General features: G+C 30.8%; 1 protein-coding gene across 2 annotated transcripts; it reads right to left on the minus strand.

Annotated features, from left to right (window-relative positions):
* Positions 1 to 2,207: 2,207 nt before the first annotated feature.
* On the minus strand, positions 2,208 to 23,013 carry LOC134710483 (uncharacterized). 2 transcript variants are annotated; one of them, XM_063570848.1, is made up of 9 exons: positions 22,519 to 23,013; positions 13,652 to 13,739; positions 11,839 to 12,023; positions 9,739 to 9,866; positions 8,728 to 8,909; positions 7,053 to 7,151; positions 6,574 to 6,725; positions 4,801 to 5,822; positions 2,208 to 2,812 (listed from the first exon to the last, which is right to left on the minus strand). In XM_063570848.1, exons 1-9 carry the CDS (start codon positions 22,646 to 22,648, stop codon positions 2,558 to 2,560), a joined length of 2,241 nt encoding a protein of 746 aa, XP_063426918.1. In that variant the 5' UTR covers positions 22,649 to 23,013; the 3' UTR covers positions 2,208 to 2,557. The 2 variants fall into 2 exon arrangements, with proteins under 2 accessions (XP_063426918.1, XP_063426919.1); XM_063570849.1 differs by lacking the exons at positions 11,839 to 12,023; positions 13,652 to 13,739; positions 22,519 to 23,013 and adding an exon at positions 10,661 to 10,806 and having other exon boundaries at positions 2,210 to 2,812.
* Between the last annotated feature and the right edge of the window lie 882 nt (positions 23,014 to 23,895).

A 23,895-nucleotide genomic window follows, 5' to 3' on the forward strand; every position in this document is an offset into this window, starting at 1 on the left:
CTTATTTTTATGGTGAACAGTGAACATAGTTAAGTTTGTTTTGATGGGATGATTTCAATTTCACCATTTGGAACTCGGGAAGGTGTATATATCCAACTGGCAGGTGTCTTCTGACTTTAACCTTATTTTCAAGGTTCAGTTGTTAAAGTTAGGTTTTTGAGTTTTGGTCTTTTTATCCATTACTATATAAAATAGGTCAACTATATCTGATGTATAGAAATATTTTATGATGCACATGTCAGTCTCGCAGGTTTTATTTTACCTTGACTTTTTTCACGGTTTGCTCAGTTTTTGTGTTTTGGTCTGTTTTATTAAACTATCAGCAATAGGTGAAATATATTTGTTGTATGGACGACTTGTAAGTTTTACATGTCTACATGTCTACCTGGCATGGTTCATTGGTCAGTGTTTAGTTTTCTTGGTTATGTCTATATTTAGTGTTTTGAATGATTGTAAGCTGTACATGTATTTCTCGTTTGGTTTATATGACCATGACCTCATTTTTTTAATCATGTTAAGTTTATGCGATAGTTGTAGTAAAGCTTTATATTCAGGACAATCAACATAATATCAATGGTTAGTAAAGAAGGCTAGGCATTTCAGCGTGTGCACTCTTGTTATGCATTAATCACATTACGTAAATTGCTTGATAAATGAATAAGGTACAGACAATTCACTTGTTAACTAAACACATCCTCCCACTACACTTACTAAAGTGGAAATCCTGGATAACAATAGGTCTGTACATGTTTCCTTCGGAATTTGAACCAAAGGTGAAAACTGAATCTTCCATCACTGTATACGATATCTAAACTACCTATATGTCCTTACGAACAACGGTATATTGCTGGGGCTTCCAAGTGATCTTCGAAACATCTTTCTAATGAATTACGTTCATTTTACTTAAAAATTCAAAAATCTTTTATAGTACAAAACATTCTTTCAACTTACAATAGTATTATCAACATTTGACTTTTCTACACTTTACACAAGTTTTCCCAATTCCAAGACAAATTGATAAAGTTGGTCCTGCTTTGTAACGTTTCATAAAAAATATGGTAAACGTAGATAAAATAATTTGGGCTAAAGTTGAATACATCCTACCTCGTAAAATTACTCCGATTTAAACCAAAATTTTATCTGAAAATAACATTATCAAGATGCTTGATTTCTTGATTGAAAACTTTTTTGTTACGTTTGGAGGACGTTCTTATAAACAATTGGCATTTCCATTGAAACAAATTGTGTCCCCGCTTCTTGTCGATTTGTTCCTTATTTATGCAAGGCTGACTTCATATCGGAACTTCGTGCGAAGAAAGAAAAGTTGGCATTATCCTTTAATCGTTTACTTTCTACTATATAGATGATGTTCTCTCACTAGATAATTAAACATTTGGTGACTGTATTGACTGTATCTATCCCATTGAACTTGCAATAAATGATACAACGTACCCAGTCAAGTCTGCCTCATATCTTGACTTACATCTAGAAACTAATAAAAAGGATCGGTTGATAGCAAAACTGAACAAAAAAGAGATTATTTCATCTTCTCAATTGTGAACTTTCCATTTATATGTAGCAACATCAAGGAGCCTGCTTATGGAGTTTTATCTCCCAATTGATACGATATTTCAGGCTTCTGAATACAAATGATTGTCATATTAACCTGTAATGTCTGTTTGTATCCAATTTTGAATTTGTAACATAATAATATATAAGGTATAATTTTTAACAAAACTTTGAAATTGTTCCAATTTTGCTTTTTTTTATTCGGGCATTTGTAGATTAAACGAGCGTTTACAAAGTTCAAATCCTGGTAACTTTGATCAGTTAATATCCAAGTTGTAAGTAATAAATGTAACAAACAGTAGTTACTCTATTGGAACAGTTTTTCTTTAAGTAACATACGATGTTAAACTTGATGCACGTGCATGTAAAGCCGTTTAGGTTAATTTTAATCTGATAGATATATTTGATTTATTTTAATCTACATTCATAAAAATGATACTAGTATGTATTATCTACAAAAGAACTGTTACATAAATTTAGAAGATGTATCTTTAAATAGGCATTTTCAAATGTTTCACAAAAAAACGGCTTGCGTTCATCTTTTGAAATAAAAATCCAAAACGTAAAATAAAATGACTTTTGGAATAAATATTTAAAATTCCTACCCATTTTGTCATTGTGCACATGGTGGCATATTTCTTATTATATTTTGAATTGATTAGTTCCATAGTTGATTGTATGCAACTTCGGCTAAAAAAAACACAACTGAAAGGGATCAAATCTGTACAAAATGTCCTACAACAAATGCATCAAAACTGGCTAAGACCATCTTTGCCTGGGATAGAAAACACTTATTATTTCCACTGTAAGGTATGACATGCAAACGTAAATAGTATCACGACTTTCTTTTAATGGTGTAAATAATCATAACTCATAATCTCAGCGTGGAACTTTTAGCTCCGTGGCCATTATACAATCAGATAAAATATCTTTTAAACCTATTTAATTTTCTGTCTACAATTAAGCAATATTTTGTATGTAAACAACTCTAATGTGTAATGCTAGTCGCTCGTGGCAGTCGTCTAGAAGATGACCTACTACCAGATTCGCTACTCCTCCCCATACGTATTGGGCGTGGAGGAAGCATGGCAGACGTGTCCAGTTTATCATCACGTGAGATTACATAATGTCTGACATGGTGGTGCTCACCACTGTGGGAATCTGTTTTACCATCACATTGTTTTGTCCGTACATAGACAGTTCCGCCAGGTCGTGGTACTTTCAACTCAAATGCATTTTCCTCCTAAAAATGATAATAAAAAAGACATGCAACAGTTAACAGAAACAAAAACTCAATTTATAAAAATTGATAAAAGCGTTGCAGAAATATTATAAATACTTGGTGTATTATGCTGTACAACTTCTTGATATGAAATGATATGAAATTCCAACCTTTTTTTATTCCAGCGCCACTAGAAACACTAACGTAAGCGAAACGCGCATCCATCGGAAATGTATGTCGACTATAACTGAGGATCACCCTTCATAACTACTAGGTTAAATCTGGTGGGGCCTTTCATCAAAAAGGAGACAAGAATGACATGACATTTCTTAGAATGTACTATGAAACATCCGATATGCTCGAAATTGATTTCGGTATGCAGTCTTTCATGCAGTGATTTTTAAATTGTTGTTTTGTCTCTTGCCTTTTCTATGTCATGTTTTTGTTATGTTGTTGGTCTCTCGTTGTTTCGATGTAGCGGTTTGTAAACTTTTGTTTGTCTCTCGTTTTTCGTTTGCTTTTGCTTTTTATTACTTGGCAATAGACGCATGCGGACTTGCTCATTTTCGAATTCATGCGACTCTCTCAATTTTTTTTTGTTTCCTTCATTTGTTTCGTAATAATCGACTTTCGATTTTTGGAATCGGAATTGAAGATCGGTAAACTACTGTTGACTTGATTTTATTGGTTTCCTTCTTAATACGGCTTTGTAGTAGGCAGATTATGCAATGGGAGTATTTACCCTTATTGCACATACGGGATAGTTTAAAGATGCAACTTTTTTTAACCATTTTCATTTCTGTACCGAAACAAGGCTATTTCACCGTTATATTTTTCCAGTAAAAATACAAAATGTGATTCCTTTTTATAAATCATGCAAAATAAACAATATCTAGCGAACAGACATCATCTTTATAGCGGAAAGTTAATTTAAAGAAAAAATGCTAGCTTCGCTTCATTCTTTCTAAGAAGCTCATGTTTGAAAAGTCAGTCTCATGCGAATAAAGAACAATTCAAGGAGAGCACAGTTGGTACCACCAGTGTCGTTTCTTTATTGACAAAACCACGCCATCCAAAGCTTTTCAAGCTGTACACAGGAATCAATTATAAATTCTGAGATTATCCTCTTATACATAGTAAAAACAATTGGAATATAATGCACAAAATAAATGACAGACCAGGTGAGACGTCAGGCAATGAATGAACAATCCATTTTGCAATTCTAGGCCCTACTCAATAGTTATTCATAAACCCTACAAACCTGTGATCTTACATCTAACATACCTTTTCAAACTGATGATTATTATTTATATCTAATCACCTCTGATTAGACTGCTTTTATAAATACATTAAATTTGAATAAGCATGTAATCAATAATATATAAGCTAAAAGTGTTGATGTAAACATCCACTTCAAAGTGACATATCAAGTTCTAATGATACCCAGGCGTATTATGAAATTGAAATTTTAACGTCAACTTCCAACAACCAAATGCATTATATGTGTTAAGTTTATATCTGATTTGCACTCTCAGAGGTGGATGACACAATGTATGGTATAAGTTTAATTTAATATAACACCTTGATACTTTTTTGATAGAAAAGTAATTTCGATAACGACATTATTGGAGAAAAGACTTTTTAATACTTACTCCCAATTTATAATACCATGATTTGAGGGCAGAGCTTATTACTTTTTAATGGTATTTAAATTTAATGACTATAAACATAATGAGATGTGTTGTGTTTGCCAATGATAAAACTTGTGTTTAGTGGGGAAAATAAAAAAAAATACCGAACTCCAGGAAAATTCAAATCAGAGAGTCCCTCGTCAAATTACTACTTTTTACGTGTATGATAAAATAGAGAATACGGTGGATTGCTCGAAGAGACAACAACCTGGTGAAGAAGTAGAAAACACCCAAGGTCCACATGATACATATTTCAGCAAACAACTGTGAATTTAGATTAAGTATACACTAGATATTAAGAATAATTATAAGAATTACCTCTCTCTCGTCTTTGATATAAAAGCGTTTGAGTTCAGCTAACAAAGGAGGACCTCTTGTAGTACTTGAATGCTGTGAGCAGAAATCTTTTAGTCTATCTTCTAGTGTTCGTAGATTACTATCACTCGTTTCCCAATCGAAAAAATCGTCATTAGATAAACCATCTACTGTTGATTCTGTACCATGATCAGTTTGTTTCATATAATTTCTAAGTTCCTCTTTAGCTGACATTGTGCATATAACATTTGAACGTGCTTCAGACTTTTCGTGTTGTATTTGGTCCATTTGTTCAAATATTTGTGGCGAATCGAAAGGTTTGGCAACATTGGTTGTGTATTCGCCATCTACTTCTGTGATAAAGAAACCAGTACTTCTTTCAGTAGCTGTTTTTGGTCTTAGTTTTGTATGTTCCTTCGGCCTTTCTGTACCTTTAATACCTAAAGCCGTTCCAGGTCGAACGAAAGATCTTACTATCGTTGTTTCATGACTGACCGGTACATGTAAAAGTTCATTTTCTGCGTCCATTCTTTTTAGTTGTTTGAGACTTCTTGGTATGGTTCTACGTTTTCTTACAGGATGCAAGCGTTCAGTAAGTTTCTTACTTTGTTCCATGTGTTTTGCCTTTCGTGCTGACATTTTCCGATAATACAAAGAATCTGGGACATAAGGTTCTATCAAAGGTCCTTTTCCTTGAAGAAATAATTCTATTAAAGTTTCCATGATCTTCGATTTATCTGTTGATACTGGTTTTCGTTGGTATTTTGACTCGGGTCTTCTTGGCAGTTTTTCGTTTAACTTCTTTAAGGCACATTTAAGAAAAGGAATTTGGTCTCCTTTGTAAGCATAAAGTCTATAATACATTTTTTGGGCTGCAGTTTGGCACATTTTGATGACTGTTTGTTGATTTTTCTTGGCAACTAGACGATCGTAATTTTTGGCATCCAGTACCATGGCAACAGTGTTTGCAGTACACGTTACCGTACTATAATTTGTTTCTAAATCAAGCACCATTTCTAAGTCCCCTGAATAACAAATTTAAATTATGAGTGGCATGCATAGAACATGAACTTACAATTTCCCCATTAAAACTACAACATCTAAGTTATTTTGTGATAAAAATGTGTTAATTCTCTTTGAAAGTATTTAATGAAAAACATAAAAAAAAAAAGAATTTGTTAACTTAAATCAAGCAAGTTTTTAATTTAAAATTAGCAGTTTTCGTGGTCTACTACTATTTTTTCTGTTTAACGACACAAATAGAACCCGATAAGATGTCAATTAAAAGAAACAAATAGTAAAATATGTCACGATGAAAATAAATATATAAATAGGATATTATTAACAGATCAAGAAAAATGTATACCTTAAATATAAAAAAGGTGAAATTGTATATGTGTTTTAATGAAAACAGGTCGATAAATAAAGGCAATAGTAGTATACCACTGTTCGAAAGTCATAAATCGATGGAGAGAAAATAAATCCGTGTTACTAAATAAAACTGCAGGAAACACATCAAATATAAGAGGAAAAAACAACAGAAACACAAAGTGCAACAAAAAAACGACAATGCAACACACACAGAAACGAACTAAAAGATAACAATATAGTAACATCAATGTTAATTTGGTAGACAAGCCAAATAAAAGAACTTAACATTGATTGATATACTTTATTTGGTGTAATAACACAACTTTCAGCTCTATTGGCTGTATCGTGGTGGCCAATTTTTATTGGTTGAGAAAACATTTTATACTGTACTATGATAAAGCCTACCTATGAGATCATTTTCTTCTATAGAACAAAGTTCAATCCTACTTTGGTTTCTATGTCTCTCTGCTGCAGCATATCCTTCTTTCCGTCGGATTTTGATCTGTTCCTGTGTCAGATCTTTTTCTTTCTTTTGTACCAGTTTGTTGTAATTTTCTCTGTAATATGTTTAAAATCAATGACACATATATAACACGTATACAAAAATAAACAAATGGGATGTCGAATCAATTTTGTAGTTTGAATGCAAAATCAATTACTAATTTGAAGAGCATTAAAACCACAAATTCTAGAATATTACTAGTATGCCTAATATGGCTAAGAAAACCATGTCTTTAAAGTACGAAAGTCGATCTTTATGTTTAGAATGATTAAAACATATGATTCAACATCAAATATATATTTAAAAAAGATCCTTAGGTATGAAACGTCCACCAACATTCCAATTGACCAAATATAGACTTGATCCATCAACCTGAACCTACCTCCCAAGTTCAGCTGCAACCTCGTTTACATCGAGTTTCATTAACTGTGGGTACTGTTGGTGATGTAGTGCAGGCTGGACAGTTGATTTGGCTTGACCACTAAAAACAAATAGTTATTTTTAATCACAGATCATTCAAAATTCCTTCCCATTTAACTGGCTGTTTTTCTATAACACGAATTAAAGTCTCTAAATAAAAGCCACAGTAGTATACCTGTATTCAAAGGTCGATTGAGAGAAAACATATTCGGGTTACAAACTAAAATCGAGGGAAACACATCAACCACACGAGGATAAGAGGAAAACAAACAAACACCAGGAATACTGAAGTGAACAAAATAAAAACCAGCTAACATGCATAGAAACGACATATATTCTTCAATCAGCATAAGATTCAGCGTTAAAAAAATCATAGGACAAGACAATAACAAATAACATGCAAGTTTTCTTGAACAATAGTTAACAGATCACAACCTAAAACCATCAAAATCTGCGTTTGGCATTTCATGTACTACGTCGCCAATAATCTGGTTTGTAAAGATGCACATGTTTCATACAGTTTACCGAATTTTATAACTTTCAAAAAGGGAATGGCATGTAGTTTGTTGATTGACAAGTAAAAAATTAAAAAAGGTGTATTTAGACTTTTCAAAGTTGAAACCACACACTGTCGCTTTTTTGAAACACTAATCATGAATACTGAATTATAAGACGATTTTAATTTTCTTCCCACTCATAACCAAAGTGAACGGTTTGCATGTATTGAGAGTTTTGTAAACAATGCTTAAACTGCGGACACAAGTACATTGTAAATAGTTTGGACATGTTTTGTAAGTGGTTTTGCCCAGAGAAATGTTTGGTAACAGCTTCAATGGAAGTTGGAAATTTAAATGTTGCAATGTTTGCAATCAATCCACATCTCCTTTTTTATATATATAAATACGTTTTATTTGCCAAAAGGCTCTGCATATCAATAAACCGATTCAGTAAAAGAAAAAGGACCTACACTATAGCCCTTAGGATATGGTGTTTAAAATTAAGTTAAAACGTGCACTTAAAAATGCATTTATATATGCTTTTAATCACCCCGTAAAGTCACTGTCTGGAATTTTAATTGTGAAACATTTGAGATGAAATGATTAATTTATTCATATGGGGGTTTCAGTTAAATCTTATACTATGTAAATTGAAAAGGAACTATCATGTCTGATTAGGGCATTCAAGTAACGTGATTTGGTTTCGTAACTAGAAAATACAAACACAAGTCTACACTCATATATACATAGGTGTTACAATTATATTCAGAGTAAGTCAGAAGGATGCATATAAACAATACACATGCAGACAATTTTGAATTTGAACATGAAAAGGGAGAGGCCTTATATTGTAAATGTTACCTGTAAAATTATTATACAAAAGAACTAGAATTTCAAAAGGCGTCAATAGATTCACAGCATGCATGTTCAGAATAAAATAATTATTACATATCTAAATGCAAATGCACCTTAACCACGTTCGACTTTAACATAAAGTAAATAATAAGTTGAATAACATGCAATTATCTGTACACGTTAGACATGTTGCGTTTCACACCTTGACATTCGTATTTATTTTCTTGTTGAATAAGATTCATTTCAAGATGACATGTTTGCAGTAATACTTGAACATTTATTTACCTTAGAATAAAGAAAAGACCAGAAACCGGTTCTCCTTGACGAGCAATAACGGTACCAAACGGGAACGTCTCTTTTCTTATGCTTAATTCCAATAACCTTTTAAATCTAGAGGTCCAAGATCTGAAGAGAGGACATTTTTGTATAAAGTCTTCTCTTTCTTTATACTCTTCTTCTTGCTTTGCCTAAAATGTAAATCATGTTTTAATACGGTGACAAAGAAAATAAACAAAATCGTCAAATTTGAGCATCTTGTCCATGGGAATGAATTAGAGTCCGTGGTGCATTCATGACCTCAAAAGTAGCATTAGACTATGAACTTTTTCCAAGGGACGTAGAATTATACCATCTACTACCCAATATTGGAGGAGGGCATGCTCCCTCGTGAAACACAAACAAGGGTACAAAAATTAATGACATTGTTCCTGGATTTCGAAGCTAGACTTAAATTATACACGTCATATTTATTATCCTTTCTTCATAATTCAGCACCACATAATTATTTTTTTTCAGTGTTATTTGCTTTTTATGATTTATATTTTGTTTTTTTCTTTAATCCGCACATTTTGCTAATTTTTCTCTAATCTGTAAACCCCATCCAGTTCCTCTTCTTTATGTTTAACAACGTATTTAAACAGTAACATATCCTATGCTTCTTCATAATTTGCTTTTCTTTTTGTTAAACGTGTTAATTATGTAATATGCAACCAAAATCGAAAAATCCAGACTAGGAACATGCCACTGAATATAGTATATGTACTTTTCAATTGTCTTGTGCAAATATCCTCAACTTGAGTACTTTTTATTTTAAATAAATATATAAACTATTTATTACCCGTTTATTGCTTTAATCAAATTTCATTTTAAATGTCCAAATAGTTATTTATATATATAATTTAAAAGAAATATATTTTCAATGCGCTTTTTTATTTGAAATTGACGCACGACGTATTTACACAGTGCAGAGTTATATTATACAAATTGATACAAGATTTTACTTCAAACAGTTATTACCTTCATAGATCTATTAAATAACTCCCTGCTAACCACCAAGAGGTCAGTTTCCTCATCGGCAATGACCGTCGCGTTCCTTACAGCATCCTCACTCATCAGGGCAACTTCACCAAAACTCTTCCCTGCCTCTATAAATAAAACCAAATAATTTATATTCTGCTCAGGGATCCATACCAACGAACAGACGTAAACATCCACACAAAATCTTATTGTATCATTTAATAACTTGAACGGCTTACTGGGTAGATAAATTTAATATTTTGATTGAAATTTCTATATATATTATCTCTTGATATACCATCAATAGAATGAGTAATTTTATTATTTCCAGTATGTTATCAAGTGTATTGAATTTTTATACAGACGGTTAACTTGTTCATAAATCCGAAAACTTTTGTAATTGGATCGGAATAGGACATAAATAATCACAGTATAAAAGAAATTACATAAAAATGTTAACTTTATTTCTCCTAATAAAAGATGTATTTCATTTTTTCTGAACTAAAAATACCTTATGGAATTTAAAAAAGATTTAATATAATTATAATTCAATACATTGTGTAATTAAAAAACGATCTAAAACGGCTACGTAAGAATACATTTGGAAACATGTGAAATAAATTTAACATGGGTTTATGTAGTTGAAATAATGGCCTTTTACGTACACGTAAAGATGGCAACAATGTTTAGTCTACTTACCAAATGCCATGATCGGTATTCTTATTAATAAAAAAGCATATTTAGAAAGTATACCTTAATAATTATCCTGAACAGAAGTGGTTTAAAATGGGAAAAGGGGGTATTGTATAGGAAATAAATCCATGCACACATTTGAAATAATAAAAAAAAAAAAAAAAAAAAAATAGGCAGCATCACTTTATCCGATGGAGATTACTCCAAGTTTATATTCCAGTCTACTTACCACATTTTATGCTCAGCATTCTTATTAATCACGAACTATATTTTCAATGAAAATGCCTCAAGTTATAATTTTCCATTTCACAAGACTTTTATAATATAAAATAGGGATGTTGTATATGAATTCGTGACATAAATTCCGTACACGCACTTGACAGAACTGAAAACAATGAAACAACATTTTATTGTACACTGAACATTTCAAGTGTATTACGATATCTAACAATGAAACATTAACTTTATTGCTTTATTTTATGGTGAATTTATTACGGTTTTCAAGAAATAGATTGTTGGTCATTACAGGCAGTCTTGATTATTGGACATTCAATCAATTTACTAAAATAAAAGGAGGACAGTAAACCCTTTTTAAAGAAGTGGGAAGATGTGGTAAATGAAGGCAATAGTAGTATACCGGCTGTTCAATAGTCATTAATCGATTTAATTGAAACAAACCCGTGTTACAAACCAAAACTGAGGGGAACACATCAACTATACGAGGAAAACAACGAAACAAACGCCAACATACATAGAAAATTATGATAAACTTGGTGCATTTTTCTGTATTGTTTTACTATCAGGGCGAAAATGAGGAAGTTGTTGAAATATAATGTAATTTTAAAACTAGAGAGTCAAGTTAAACACTATAAAAAAAAATAACAGCTTTATACATATAAGAAGTCATGAAATCATTAGGTTATTCGGTGCAGAAACTTCTTCAGCATTTTTAAAAACGTTTTTGACACAATATTGTAAATTTTACATGTTTTAGTAAAAATTTGCATCCAGGGAATCCTTTACCAAGCTGAATTGATGTTTAACAACAAAAAAATAATTTCCGACAATTTTGGATTTATTTCGAATGCCATCCAGCTTTAAGATGCTAAAATGTTGTCATAAACTGAAAGTAGAGACATATGTATATATGAAAGTGCACCAATCTAGTTTTTAACGGTTGTTAATTTTAGTAAAGATGTTTTTTTTAACCACCAGTATTGTGTACTCAATTCAGGGGAACTAGGAAAACATTTATGACCTTTCAACCCGATGTTAAAGTCTAAAAGACAAAATTGTACCCTTACCATAGAAGCTTTGTTGTGTATATACATGTTATAGAGTTCTTTCAAATGCGCTTTAGAGTCCATGAATCTCCAGTACTAACAGACAAAAACATCTTTTTCTTACCGTAGTGTAGAATAAATTTTCCGTATTTCTTTCTATCCAATTTCTTCTTCTTCCCAGTCTCTTCCTCTAGTATCTTTTCGATTATATCTTTCTCTGACATTTCCTCTGGCACCACAGCATTTTCCTCGTCCGATTTCACCGTATCGATGTATACGGATGTCGTCCCAGTAAGCATAATGAAAAACCTGAGAATTTCAACATGTTCTTGTCATAAATTTCAAAAGTAATGACTTTCACAAAGGTCTCTAAATGTGTTTTTATATTTTGATAACTTAATATATTGAAAGCGTTTATATTTTTCTTTGTTTGTTTGGTGTCAGAAATGGGAATTTGTTGATACAAATTAATGGCTTTTTGGAAAACATGATTGGTTTTAGGTGAGAATAAAATGTTTAACCTGGGTACCTTATAATTAAATGACAAAGTACCAGTACAAACACGATCAACATATATTTTGTTTTCTTTATTTTAAATTGCTCGTGCTTTAAAAATAATAAGAAGCATATGATTATCCCCTAAAGGTATTATTACGTCAAGTAAACTGCTGAGACATATGACGCTTGCTAAATTAGTCCTGTAAATAGAGTAAATCTCAAAAGGAAACATTATTTTTTTATTAGTTCCTATCATTAGTTTTCCTTTTGACCTAACGGGCTTTTAAAAGTGCTATTAAGCGCCGAGAATCAATATTTGGTGAAATTCAAAATTTAAATTATGATTAAGCATATGAAAAACATCATATTATTGTTTTGATTATTCAAAATTAAAACATCTTTTTCAATCAGTTTGACATAAATTTATTAAAATACGATTATTTAACGATCATATCCTTACGACCGAAAATTCTTAACACTAAATGCACACATAGCAAAAGAATGCAACAATTAAACAATTAGTGGGAGGTAGGAGCCATCAGGGACAACTGTAGATTTAGAGTTTCGTCCAGTTCTAGCACGAAAAATAATAATAATACAAAACGTTCAGGAAATTAAAGGACATAATCCTGGTAGATGTGCATATTATTATTTCGTTTACAGTTTCTCTCAATGCATCAAGGTTCAGAAAGCAATTCCAAAAAGGACAAAAACAAAATGAAAACAGTAATAATTTAAGGTCTTTGCCTTCTTAAGCACACTCCTTAGCTTACTGGTCATCTTATGCCGCGACAGTCTCACTGGGTACACGTTAAACCCACTGGAATTGTCAAAAACGATGCAAAATTAAGAAAACAATTAAAATTTTGTTTAATTTTTCCAAATAACCAAACACTTATAATATGCTAGTCTTTTTATATATTTATCTTAAGGCAAAGTATGTACCTTGACATGTATTTTTTTTATGCAATGTGTTTTTACCGATCGTTAATTGCTAATTCAATGCCTTTCATCTGGACGTATGAAAAAGAGGAGTAATTTTTTAATTTTGAATCGTTTCATTTAAACATTGCTGGATAGTTGTTTTATTGGCAATCCTAATTTTCACATAGCATGTCATGGCGCGATAACCTAAAACTGTCTTGTTTTTTACAACTTTGTCGTGTTTAGACAAGTTGTCTGTATTCCAATAAGAAAAATGTGAGTGTGTTTTTTTTGTTTTTTTTGCCAAAGTACAAAGAATCAGTGAAATAGTTTAAGCGACACGTTACGTTTGACCATCTGAATTTCTTCTTAAAATTGCCTACATGATGATGACCAGTTGTGAAAGTAAGCATTCAAATAATGATCTCATGCTCCTGAAAATATTTTTACGTTCAACAATAAGAGAGAAATTACTAAAAGAACTAACTCTGATATTTAGAGGACATATGACTTACCTGTCACCCGTGTCGCCTTGCTTGATAACAACATCATCTCGACAAGCTTTTGTGTAATCACAGTTCCTAATCACATCCGTCAAGACAGCTGAAACAAAGTTATGATAGCTTGCTTAAACAAAACAACTCAAATGCCACATAAGGATTTTCTTATCTAATAACATGCTTAAACAAAGCAAAGCCAATCAGTGCCACATTTAAATTTTTCTTATTTTGGATCATTACTCTTGTGCATTTTTAATAATTCATCCTTTACTTTTTGTCGTCCTGAACATTCCTGAAAGATATGGACGTTAAACAGCAATCAATTAATCAATCGTTTATTTTAGGGATTTGTTCAATCGTTTTCGAATAAGTAAACGCTGATTGAAAAGGGAAAGAACACACATTCTTCTGACCTCAAAGGAGTATTGGTTTAAATAATTGTTTAGTGTCGAATTAAAATTAACCTTTTGTGTTCATATAACTTCAACATAGTAAAATATCTAATATTTAAGATTTTAAATATTTTCTGTTTCCAATCGTCTATGATGTTTTAGCTAAGTATTTAAAAAGAAGTATAATTTTTTTTTCCCGTAACACTTGCATTCGAAAAAAATTCTATAGCATCTATGGACCAGCAAATTATTATAAGTTATTCAGCTATATCACAGCTTATTATTTTTGAGAAATACGAAATTCGTCCGTTTATATGTGTGCACTTTCTCCCTTGAATTATCTTCCTTTTAACATAATATATATAACTTTTTGTGGTATGTGTATATGAATGACAAGTGCTACTATGTATTACTTTGAATCCTATTTAAATTTGCAGTATCCTAAGCAAATTGGCGAGACCCTTATGGCCCGCATTGAGTAAAGGTTGTTTTCCGCCTCCCCATCCCCGTAGTAGTGACGGACACTTATTTCCCTTTTAAATATAATTATGTTGACCTGGGATTCTGATATTTTTACTGACAATTGTATACTAACTTCATATAAAATAAGCACCAAAATTGCACATGCGGTTTGGGGAATGGACACCTTTTTTTCTTATGTGTTGTGTGTTTTAATTTAGTTTAGAAAAAATAAAATACATTTATCTCCTCGAACACAAAAAACGATTAAAATCAAAGGGTTTGGTGAATAAAAGATTGTATATGTACTAACGTTATAAATAAATCAGTTGTTTGTACCTAATGACAGGACTCGTAATTGAATTGTAAACTCTAACATAATAAAGTTTGTTTAATCCTACTTGCATTCTTCTTGTTATTTATACATGTTTGTAGTACTATGTTGCTTTGTGGATTTTTTGTATAAATCATAAAAGTTGATTTATATGACAATAAAACTTTGAATATAAATTAAAATTATTGCTCTCTCTTGAAGTCAAAACCCATAAAATAATTAAAACATGACAAAACACTTTATTTTAACTTGTCATTGTAGGTTGCCTATCAGAAATTCCCACAAATGTCCCTTATTATAGGGTCCCTACTAATGCACTACTGGTAATTGCCTAGTTATACTAACATGTCTATGAATGGAGAGTAAAAATCAAAAGAGTTTCTGTCTAAATAATTTTAGCAGTCAAAGACAATAGCCGTGTATGTGGCATCGATCATTTCACTATCATTTTCTGCTTTTCCTCGAGGTTTAAAAATTTTTTGTTAAGTACACTTCAAGTTTATTTAAAATGTTATAATAGTAGAAACAATCCATTTAAAGTAATAAATGTCACGATTTGAAGATATTTTATGGAAGTTTGAGCTTTTACGGTATAATTTGTTTTAAATAACTGTGAAATAATGGTTTCATTGTTTCCTAAATGTTTTGTTTGAATAAAATTTATCTGATCGGTCGACTAGATAACGATATGAAATTAACACTTTATCTTTTATCAACTGAAATTAAAGATTTTTTGCAGGTATCACCATTTTAATCAAACAAAAAATGATAACAAAAGTATACAATGGATTGATATATTGTTTGAGGTAGTTTTTTTAAGTCTCTGTTTGAATTATTCGCCACTTAACTTATGACATTTAAGAGCATTGAATTTTGTATTAGACATCTGAAGACTAATCTTGGCTTCTGTAGATGTCTTTCGGTTCGTTACGTCAGTAGGTTGCTGTCTCATTGCTGTTTTAAGTAGTCTATATTTCCTTCTATTCATATACAACTGGACAAACGGCCGTGCAAAAGTAAAAGCAAATATGTCTGTATTGAATTATATCGGTTTTCTTTTCTTTTTCTTTTATAGGACTTTATAAATATAGTGTGCTTAAGTAAATATATTAATCGAAAATAGAACATGAATATGGATTTATAGAATCTTAAAATATATATCAACTCAATAATAAACAACCAAAATATTTAATAAAAAAATAAACTAAATAATTTATTAACTGAAAAATACCGAACTCCAAGCTACATTTAAAAAAGGTGTCCATAAAACTTGACAAAACCAGACGCTCGACTATTTAAATGAACGGAACGAACGGTCATACTTTTTTGTGAGAAACCCAAACAGACATAAACAGATTATTGTTACCAAATATTTAACCAAATAGTGCACCAATTTTAGTTCGGCCAGAAACTAAAACCCCCCCAAAAAATATTTAAAGTTTAACTTTCAAAATATATGTTCCGAAACTTGTCGAACGCAGTATATGGTCGTTTATCTTAGAAAGAAATTACCACAGTCAGAACATCTATTTTATAGATATAAGAAGATGTGGCATAAGTACCAATGATACAACTCTCCATTCAATTCACAATTTATAAAAGTAAACCATTATAGGTCAAAGTAACTTTATTGCATTTTAATATTTCGTAAACGTGCATCGATACAGGAGTTGATTCGAATTAATTGGCACTTAAGCATCTACGAAATTTCATGTCAACACTTTAAAAAAATGTCCTGAAAGGAAATATCAAGGCTAATTATGAATAAATAAATCTTTAAAATACTTAAGATTGTGGTAAGATCAATGTTTAACATCTTCTGGTTGGGTGCCCTTTAAACTTGTTGTGAACGGTTTCTTGCATAAATATTTGCTATATAATCGAATTGAAAAGCGTCGACTAGGAAGAATCGACCCATTTTATAATTTAAGCAAATATTTAACACATATACCTACTTATAGGTGGAAATTATTCTATTAATGCAACTCTTTGACCATTGTTTATGTATGTGGGTCTCTTTACTTCGTTCGCTATGACTAACATCAACATTGTTTTAAGTTTAAATGTTCATTATAACATATCATAGCTTAATTTAAGATATCTTAATCCTTAATTTTCAGCATAGTGTATTTTGTATTCACCTGATTGTTTTCTTTTCTTTTCGTTTTGTTACTCAACTCCCAATTTTTATTGCCCCTTTTCCCCTCTATATATTTTCTATTGGAAAATTTATTGAAAGATGACTAGCTGCGATAATACCCTTTTCTTCTCAGATAGGGAAATGATTTATAACTTTGTAAACTATTTTTGGATCTACAACTATGTTTATAAATAAATTAGTGTGGGGTAATTTCTTGTTGGATTCGTTGTCTTGGTTCCAATAAAAGTAGAATTATCACAGTATTATATATTTATTGTTTTGTTGTGAAGCGTTGAAATGCTGTGATGATATATACACAAGTTTATTTTTTGAACGAAAAGTTGCTATAAATTTCATCTTATTTAAATTGTAGGGTATTTTTTACATGTATACATCTATAGAAAACAAAAACAACTGAAGACAAAATTATTAATAAACTAAACAAATATACACCAGACAATTCGTTTTCAACATGCGGTATTGATTGATTTTAAAAGTTAAAAAAAAGTGAAATATAAAATACTATTTGGCAACAAATTGTTGTTAAAGACTACGTATGACAATTTCGCCTGTTTTGTAATGATTTGTTATGCAGTTTCTTCGAGATTTGTTTTATAGTTAGTTTAATTCGGTATATATTGGCATAAACGACACTGCAATTAGCTATAAAAGGTACCAGGATTACAATTTAGTATGCCAGACGCGCGTTTCGTCTACATAAGTATTAAACCTTTATTTCTGAATATGAAAAAGCATCCCTTTTAAAGCCATTATATACTATTTGGTATTGTAGAAAGAAATCAGTGTTTGACATATTGTTTAGTTTTACTCAAGTAACTAATAAAAAAATGTGGCATGAACCTTAATATAAGTTTGTAAGTTTAACTTTTTTTCTCTAACACATCTATTATAAAACTATTTGGGAATTGACTTCATTTAGCTCACATTAACATTTCATTTAAAGAAGACGTCTAATATGTCTACCAAGATAGAAACGTGTGTGCACCAAAGAACTTGTACTTGTGAAATTCATGAGAACAATATAGTATCTATTTACAAACGGCGAAATGAAATACATTTTCTCTGTTCAAATTCCTATACAGTAACTCTGTTTCTAGAATTTGTTATATTTAATTGTAAATTTAAAATAAATGGAATTAATAATTTTGGTTGTCCAAGCGACATATCAATCATTGCACCTATATGAATATATTTTAAAAATAGACAGATGTGGCATGATTACCAATAAGACAAATATCCACCAGAGACCTTATGACGTAAAAGTTAACAATCATAGGTCCTCGTAAGGCCTGTTATGCATATTTTATATGTCTTTCAATTTTATAACCCTTGTTGTCTGTACTTCTCCCTTTATTAAGTTGAATAAACATTTTGGGTCATCTCTTACACACCATTTGCTTTTAAATGATTTTTTGCAGAAAAATGTCTTACACTTGGGGCGCTTTGACCAGCGCTATATGACTTTTGTTATTTTTTTGTTCTATCATCATTTATATTTTCAGTCTATATTTAACAGTAGGTTCCGTTAGTTCAGCATAAAGTATTTCCGGTTCTTTGATTGCTTGCTGAACACATGATATTTCGTCCATTTTTTTTGTTTTTAAGTTTTCATTCTAGTGTTTTCGAGTCTGTTGGGTTTTGTTCGTCGTCTTTCGTTTTTTTACATGTCTATGTCAGTTTATGTCGACATGAGAGTTTTGAATGTCCCTTTGGTAAAACGGGGTTTAGTTCATTTATAATAGATTCATGGTTAGATATTTAGAGATTGGTCTATTTTCGATAAAGTTCAATTAAAACTGTGCTTATTTTGGAAAATTACCAGAATACATGAATGAATTCGGTTAAAAGTAAAACTTTCTCTCGTTCAAAATTTGTTTTTAATAATATTTTTCGTTATATAGAACTGTAATTTTTGCTTATTCATCCTTTGTTGGGTAAACAAATCTTTATAGATTGTGTTTATCCTTACATATTTTTTTATGTTCGGTCACGATCGTTGTTGTTTAAACGTAGTGAATTAAACGTATTTTGAATCCTGACATCTTTTAAAGGAGCGTAGATATTTCCAATGTATTTCTATGTCTTAAGTGTATTTTTAACTCTATAAATTATCAACTTGTTAAGAAATAAATGATAAATAAACAATTTTACTTTTATGTTAACCCTTCCAAAGTTTTAGGTTGCTTATCAGTACATATAATTACAGAGCCTATAACTAAAAAAAATACAAGTTAAAAAGTTGATTAAAGTTTATGAAGAAACCATAATATTAATATTGCATGTTTTAATTTAAAGTATCTGGCATCCATATAACAGTAAATTGTTATAAAACTATTTGAGCATAGTCTTCATAAGCACACATTGCAAATTCATTTATAGAAGACGTAAGTATGTCCTAACCAGAAAATGCCTGTACCAAATCAGGAATTGACAGTTATTTTTCGTTCGTTTTATGTTTTCAAGATTTTCAACTATCTTATTAGAAACGACGAAAAATATATTTATATACTCCGTTATAATTTGTTAATATTCAATTGTAAATTCAAGATAAATGGAAATTATATTTTAGGTTGTCCGAGTGAATTCTTAATATCAACCATAACACCAACATGATTTAAAAAAATATGTGGTATATATAGGATAGGAAACACACGGCCACCGAAAGCTTTATTTCTGTGAAGCCCAGATGGTCGTGTGGTCTAGCGGGACGGCTACAGTGCATGCGATTTGGTGTCACGATATCTCAGTAGCATGGGTTCGAATCCCGGTGAGGGAAGAACAAAAAATTTGCGAAAGCAAATTTACAGATCTAACATTGTTAAGTTTATGTTTAGACGAGTTGTATATTTATCTATATATATATATAAAGAAGATGTGGTATGATTTCCAATGAGACAATTCTCCACACGAGACCAAAAATGACACAGAAATTAACAACTATAGGTCACCGTATGGTTGACAATAAGACAACTCTCCACCAAAGATATAATAAAGGAGGATTTAACAACTATAGGTCAGCGTAAGGCCTATTATGCATATTTTATATTTCCTTCTTTCAATTTTATAACCCTTGTTGTCTGTACGTCTGCCTATACTAAGTTGAATTAACGTTTTGGTTCATCTCTTGCACACTAATTTGGTTTTTAATGATTTTAATGTTTACTTAAATAAACATGTCTTACACTTGGGGCCCCATGACCAGTGTTAAGTGACTTTGGTTAAATATTTTGTTATTTTGGGTAATGCATCCAATACCCCTTTTTATATCTTTTCCAGTCTATATTTAACAGTATTTTTCTCTAGTTTAGCATAAAGTATTTCCGGTATTTTGGATGGTTTGCAGTTGCAGTCACTCTGATAAATTTGAATTTGATATTAAAAATAATATTTTCATAATCCAGTCCTCTTTCGTCGACTGGTGCCATTCGTAGAGTTTATCTGTTCTAGAGCACATGATATCACATTCAAGTGGATCGCAATTCTGCATATTATGGACTTCGAGAATTCCATTCACAAGTTATATGTTGGGGTTCGTGTTTTTTATCTTTAGTTTTCTATGTTGTGGCATGTGTACTATTGTTTGTCTGTTTGTGTTTTTCATTTTTTAGTCATGTCGTTGTCAGTTTGTTTTAGATTTATGAGTTGGACTGTCCCTTTGGTATCTTTCGTCCCTCTTTTACCAGAAACAAATTAATGAATGGTCTTAAAGGTGTAATTTGTAGGACACTGTCTCTCGTTTTAAAATGTTCTCAATGAAAAAAGACTTTCACAGAACTGTTATGTTTGCTATATTCATATTTGTAAGATTTATGTATGTATCCTTATATTTTCTTTCTTTTGTTTGGGAGGGATTTGAGAGCATATAATAAGGCTTTGCACAATCGTTGTGGTTAAAACGTAGAGATTAATGCTGCGATCAAACGTAATTCTAATTAGATTCTCATTAACTAATTCGAATTAGTTTAATTCACATTCGAAACGTTGTACGTCCAAACGTAAAATCTAATTCGAATTGCAATGCGCGTCAAATTTGTACAAAACATGGAACATTTACTTATAACTTGTACAATAATTTATAGTATGGATTTTGCCATAAAAACATTGATATACCATATAGAATTTTAATCAATGACCACACAATAAACCTTATTTACAAAATACAAAAATAGTTTTTTTATCACTTTGTTTAAGCATGTGAGCGAATCATGACGTATAAAATTGTAAAACATCTTTTACTTTCTACATTTACATTAAGAAGGCTGCACCCCCTTTTAATTTACATGAAAGAACCCCTGACGACCAGTTTTAAAACGCTTTTTAACTGCTTCATGTATCGAATGTTGTAGCTCAGGAACCGTTGTTGCGAATAAAGATGTGTCTTTATTTGGTCTTTTTTTACTTTTTTGGATTCGATCGTCAATGATGAGTCTTTTGTAAACGAAACGCGCGTCTGGCGTAAATACAAAATTTAATCCTAGTATCTATGATGAGTTTATTTACAGCTTCAATTTGATTGTTCGTCCAATATCTTGTTAAAATTCCTACAGCTGTTTCACTGTGGCATCCAAATTCATCAGATTCAATAAAAAATCATACTGAAGAATTTGTATAATGACATTATCCCCCACAGCAAGTTCTGATAGTTTCCGTTTTGATATCTTGGTTAGTTCTTGGGCTTGAAACTGTGTGACATACAACGCATGCTTCTTAATATGTATCATTGGTGTTTCAAAGTCAGTGTCATCTAATCTGACTGTCACTTCTATTATACAATCGTAATTGTCACTGGATATATTTTTATTATTTTATCAGAATTATCACTTAGGCCAATTTCTATTCTACTACCAGAATTAACTGGCATACATGTATCAATTACATTTCCTGTCTCCATCTCGATATTTTTGAATTATGAAAATAAGGTTTATTGTGTGAATTTAATAAAAATTCTATACTTGTGTAATGCTTTTTTAAAACAAAATCCATACTGTAGATTTTTGTACAAGATATAAGTGAATTTTAGTCAAATTATGTACAAAGTCAAATTGCAACCTATAAGTTGTACAATTCTTTTGTACACCTTACAATTTGTACAAAATGATAACTTGTACACAACATATACATTGTATAATTGAATCCTGACGGAGTTTATAGGAGCGGACATATTTTCGTTGTATCTCCACATGAAAGAGTATTGTTTTGCCTCAATAAATTATGAACTTAAGAAAAAAATGAAAATATGACAACTTTACTTTGATGTTAACCCTACCAATATTTTAGGTTGCTTATTATTACAAATCCAGAATCTTGTTTGGGAACTATAATCTTGTATATGTTAGATAAAATTATGTGGCATTATACATATAACATGTCTCACATTTATTTTTATCTACACATTGTAAAAGCAAAAAATAACCTTTGAAAGGTTAAAACATTTAACCTCATTCCATTTCAAACTTTGAATAAGAAGAATATTATATATATAAGATGAAAAATAGGATTATTCAAAATCTTTTTTTCTAATTTTATGAACACTTACTATTATCCAGATCCTTCAGTAAATCACTTTTACGTCTAAGCCAAGGTAACACAACTTGTATATCGTTCTCTCTCCTCAAAGATGGTTTCTTTGAGATCAATTCCACTACTCGATGCTGAAGCTGAGCCATAACAGCAGAATAATCCAGTCAATATACAAGATAAGTCTGATTATTGAATGTATATTCTTATAAGTAAAACTAATCCATTAAATATCCATTAAATAAGATAAAATAGCATTTTCCCCCAAAGTTTATTTTGTAAATAAATATCTAATCACAGGATACCTTTTCTAATATATATAAACAAAGCACTTCACAGTCTATTCGTGAAGTGAAATGTTCTACCCTTTAAAGATCTATTAACTTTTCTTATATGAGATCAGGTACGGAAGTTTTAAAACAAATATAGTATTGTGTTTGCTCTTCAGATTGGGGTGTGCTTTTACCATGGAAAGAAAAAATATATACCACAACCGCGCGCAGGGTTGATAGAGGTGCGTAACAATCGAAACCTGCATCTAAACGGTGAGAAAAAGGATACACGTTTTGACATTTAAATGCAACAAAAGTATGAATTATATTTCAATCACATTTACAAATTTACCAACAGGGAGTCATCGAATATACAATGAAATCGAAGGTCTTACATTGATATAGCATGTAATTATAGAAAAACTTTAATACGGGAATGTCAACTTCCAAAATATCAATACCTTTAAATGAGAACACATGTCATATTACAAATCCATTTCAATGAAAGGTAAATAATTGTTTAAATTGGAAATAGAATTTATAAGTAGAAAGTAGAAACCTCATTCACGCCTCTTTCTGTTTCAATTTTTCTTCTCAAATTACGCATGGCTACTCAAAAAACTAAATTAGCTTAACGTTCTTTTCACAATAAATACGAAGATATCAAATATAATAAATTTCATTTTAAACCAGTTTATTGGTTTTATTGTCAGATTATCTATTAAAAATTGGTATCCGTTAAAACGAATTCCATTTTTCCATAAACATTTTATGCAATAAAAGTTTTAACATTTACAAATTTATAAAAGATCAAAGAACCTCTTTTACTTATCTTGTAAATTCATAAATAAGATTTTTCATACAAATTTCAGATATTAAATTTCGAGTGAACAAAAGCATGTCTTGAATATTTCAAACAAGAATATCTAATTTGACAAATATATGAATATTTTGATAATGATTTCCAAATACTAGTTTTCGACTTAAGAACATTGATATTGTGCACAGTACATTTATCTTAAGCAAGACCATCCCCCCCTAAAAAAGGGAAACAGAAAACAAAAGACCAGCAAACAACAGTGTCCCTTGGATATTAGTCTTCAATCAAAGGATTAAACGATAGG

This window comes from Mytilus trossulus, chromosome 3, assembly GCF_036588685.1.
Source record: "Mytilus trossulus isolate FHL-02 chromosome 3, PNRI_Mtr1.1.1.hap1, whole genome shotgun sequence".
In the NCBI taxonomy this organism is placed as follows: Eukaryota; Metazoa; Mollusca; class Bivalvia; order Mytilida; family Mytilidae; genus Mytilus; species Mytilus trossulus.